The sequence below is a fragment of the Dipodomys ordii genome, unplaced genomic scaffold (assembly GCF_000151885.1).
Source record: "Dipodomys ordii isolate 6190 unplaced genomic scaffold, Dord_2.0 Scaffold29, whole genome shotgun sequence".
NCBI lineage: Eukaryota > Metazoa > Chordata > Mammalia > Rodentia > Heteromyidae > Dipodomys > Dipodomys ordii.
The window spans coordinates 2,801,301-2,805,202 of record NW_012267245.1 but is presented as its reverse complement, the minus strand read 5'-3'; the positions used below and the strand labels follow the sequence as shown (position 1 = coordinate 2,805,202).

The 3,902-nt window shown below is 53.4% G+C and overlaps 1 protein-coding gene across 1 annotated transcript in view; it reads right to left on the bottom strand.

Annotated features, from left to right (window-relative positions):
* Nucleotides 1–1,144: 1,144 nt before the first annotated feature.
* Eif4e1b (eukaryotic translation initiation factor 4E family member 1B) overlaps nucleotides 1,145–3,902 on the bottom strand; it is a 3,818-nt gene continuing 1,060 nt past the window's right edge. Inside the window, exons 4-7 of the mRNA XM_013015982.1 lie at nucleotides 3,845–3,899; nucleotides 2,762–2,875; nucleotides 2,507–2,646; nucleotides 1,145–1,259 (exon numbers count right to left, since the gene is read on the bottom strand). Coding sequence (XP_012871436.1) covers nucleotides 1,145–1,259; nucleotides 2,507–2,646; nucleotides 2,762–2,875; nucleotides 3,845–3,899 — 424 coding nt within the window. The remainder of the gene's footprint in view (nucleotides 1,260–2,506; nucleotides 2,647–2,761; nucleotides 2,876–3,844; nucleotides 3,900–3,902) is intronic.

Here is a 3,902-nt window from a genome sequence, read left to right as displayed (position 1 = left end):
TGGCTCAGTGGTAGAGCGCTTGCCTTGCATGCATGAGGCCCTGGGTTCGATTCCTCAGCACCACATAAGCAGAAAAAGCCAGAAGTGGTGCTGTGGGTCAAGTGGTAGAGCGCTCGCCTGGAGCTGAGGGACAGCGCCCACAGGCCCAGAGTTCAAGTCTCACAACCGACCAGAGATCTGAGAGGATCGGGGTAGGAAGCCAGCCTGAAAGTCTATGGGACTTATCTCCAATTAACCAGCAAAATGCTGGAAGCAGAGGTGTGGCTCAAGTGGTAGAGCACCAGCTACAGGACAGAGCCCAGGCCCTTACTTAGTTCCAGCCCCCTCCCTCTCCCCCCTCCCTCTCCCTCATTACAGAAAAACAAAAACAAGATAGGATCAGCCCTAGACCCTCATCAATCTGTCATCCTAGGGCTTGAGGCCTGTCTGCCCACCTCCACTCTAGCCTGGCTCTCAGGCAGGAGAGGTACAGATACTACTGGCCGCTAAGCCCTGCCCACAGACCAATAGGAGATGGGAGGGGCGGGGCACTGCATAGGAAGTCCCCAGTTCTCTGAACTACCTCTAATCTTCTCCTTCGAGTCCTCTTTGTTCCCCAGACTCCTCCCCATATCAGCCCCAGGGCATAGACCCAAGTCATGTTAAAGGATGTTTTTATGGAGCCGGAGCCACTTAGGAGGCTGAGATCTGAGGATCTTTATTCTCCCATAAACTAGCCTGAAAATACTGGAAGTGGTGTGCTGTGGCTCAAGTTGGTAGAGTGCTAGCCTTGAGCACCAAGAGGCTCAGGGACAGTGCCCAGGCCCAAAACAAAAACAAAAAGCAAGCAAGCAAAATGGCTGGGAGTATGGCTCCAGTGATAGAGCAAATCCAAAGCCCTGGGTTCAAATCCCAGAAAGGGAAGGGAAGGGTCATCTTCAGGGGTTGTTGACTGTGAAGGCAGGTGGTATACTACTCTAAACCCAGATACCCAAGAAACTAAGGATAATCACTTGAGCCCAGGAGTCTGAGACCATTGTGTAATGTAGCGAGAGACCCCATCTCATATACAATCCAAGATCAACGGTATAGTCTGGTCTTCCCACCACCAAACTCCCTTACACCGGCCAACTGCACGTGAATGAATGGGCGTGCCCCAAACCCCTCACACCACAAACTTGTTCTTGGCTAGGGAGTTGCTTTTGGAGGCTGTGTCGGTGTGGGCCTGGTACCCGATGATCGTCTTCATGGAAAGGCCTAAGCGTTCTTTGTATACCTGCCTGCAGAATGCACAGAGAAGAGAGGATGCAGGCTCTCAGCAGTGGGTCCTGGAGATGAGATGACCTGGGTTCGAGTCCAGACCTCCACCTGATTGCAGCCACAGCTGCATCTGTTTTGTATGCCTTACACAAACTAGACCCCTGTTTTATTGTGTTTTTTTTTTCTTGTGCCAAGATTAGGGCTTAAACTCAGGGCCTTGTGCTCTTTTTTTTATTGTGTTTTGGTTTTATTGGTTGTTTAGGTTTTTTTTTTTTTGGTCTGTGGTGGGACTTGAACTCAGGGCCTGGGTGCTTGTCCCTGAGCTCTTTTGCTCAAGGCCACCACGCTACCACTTTGAGCCACAGTGCCACTTCCGGTTTTCTGGTGGTTCATTGGCGATAAGAGTCTCACAGATGTTTCCTGCCTGGTTTGACTTTGAACCACGATCCTCAGATCTCAGCCTCCTGAGTAGCTAGGATTATAGGTGTGAGTCACGAGCTCCCGGCTTATTGTTGTGGTTATTAGAAAGGTGAGGTATAGAAGGGTAACAGTTTCATTCGTCAGGCAAAGAGTACATTTTTTTTTTTTTGGAAAATGTCACCCCTTCCCTGGCTTTCTCCTAGTTTTTCCTTCCCATCCCCCTCCCCTCCCACACACACAGACAAAAGGCTTCACACTCTTGCTTGGCTTTTCACACTCAAAGCTGGTGCTCTACCACTTGAGCCATTCATTCTACTTCCCAGAGGCTGGCTTTGAACCAGGATCCTCAGTTCTCACCCTCCTGAGCAGCTAAGATTACAAGTGTGAACCACCATACTCAGCTCCCAAACTAGAGTCCTTTCCCATAAATGCAGGGTTCTGATAGAAATCCTCTCAGTGTCCAGTCTTCTACCCATTTCGTTTTGGTTGGTCATGAGGCTTGAACTCAGGGCCTGGGCGTTGTCCCTGAGCTCTTCAGCTCAAGGCCAGCGCTCTTACTACTTGAGCCACAGCACCACTTCTGGTTGTCTGAGTGGTTCATGGGAGATAGGAGTCTCATGGATTTTCCTGCCCGGGCTGGCTTTGAACCGTGATCCTCCGATCTCAGCTTCCTGAGAAGCTGGGATGACAGGCGGGAGCCGCCGCTGGAGCCTGGCCTTTTACCCTTTTTGGGTAAGGAAAGAGGAGGAGAGAGGATGTAGAGAGTTCTGGAGGATGCCAAGCCAATCCTACACACAAGATCCTCTCTCCCTCTCCCCGGATCCCCAGGACAGAGCTAGCCCCTCACCCAATGCGCAGCACGCTGGCCTGGTTCTCCGCATCGCTTGTCCACACGGCGATCTTGTCCCCCTTGGGACGGATGTTGATGACAGCGCCACACACCTCCCTACTGTGCTCCTCAAAGCTGTCCCCGATCAGACAGAGCAACTGCAGCCAAGGGGGAGGGGGGGGATGTGAGAGCACCAATCAGGGCATGGCATTGGACACCCTTGAGACCATTGGCTCTCCCTTGGCCACACCCCCTGCCCAGCCAGCCACGCACCGTCTCCAGCCACAGACGGTCCAGCTCGCAGTGGCGCTGCTGCTTCGCCAGGCTGACCAGCCAGCGGCCACCTTGCTGGTTCCTGCTGTCCTCCCACATGGGCTGGATGCCATCCTGCAGGGGGCCGGGCGGGGGGGGGGAGGAAGGGGGAGGGAAGAGGGGGGAGGGATCACTGTCCGCTGGAGATGTGAGTCCAGTGCGCAGGAAAGCCTGAGACTCCTATTTCCAATGCACCACCAGAAATCAAGTCAGAAGTGGAGCTGTGGTTCACGTGGCAAAGCACCAGCCTTGAGCAGCAACAACAACAACAAAGAAGTACAGGCCGGGTGCTGGTGGCTCCCGCCTGTCATCCCAGCTACTCAGGAGGCTGCGATCTGAGCATCGAGGTTCAAAGCCAGCCCGGGGCAGGAAAGTCTGTGAGACTCTATCTCCCATGAACCAGCAGAAAACCAGAAGTGGGGCTGTGGCTCAAGTGGTAGAGCGCTCACCTTGAGCTGAAGAGCTGAGGGACAGTGCCCAGGCCCAGAGTTCAAGCCCCACGACTGACAAAAAAATAGTAGAAATCCAGACTCCTTTGCCTCTATACTCCCTCTCCTTCCAGACTTCCAGGCTTTCATTTTTCCTTCTCTCTCTCTCTTTTTTTGTTTTGGTCGGTCATGGGGTTTGAACTCTGGGCCTGGGCGATGGTCACTATGCTCTTCAGCTCAAGGCAAGCGCTCTACCACTTGAGCCACAGCGCCACTTCCCATTTTCTGGTGGTTCATTGGAGAAGAATTGCTCAGCTTTTCCTGCCCAGGCTGGCTTTGAACCACAATCCTCAGATCTCAGTCTCCTGAGTAGCTAGGATGACAGACGTGAGCCACCACAGTGTCCATCTCCCTTCCTCCCTCTTAAAGCATCTTTGAAGGCACAGCTCAGGCCTAAGCCACTTCTGTCTGAGCTCGGGGTAAAGCAACTCCTCCAATCAGAACCAACCTCTGCCCTGACAGGCTGTCCAGGGCCTGCCCAGCCCGGCCCCTGCCCCTGAGCACAAATGGAGGACACCAGCCCTTTCCCCCTGTCCCTTTTGGGGACAAAGCTTACCTTGAACAGGGCGTAGTCACAGCCAGGAGAGAGTTTACTGGCCAGCTGGATGTGACTG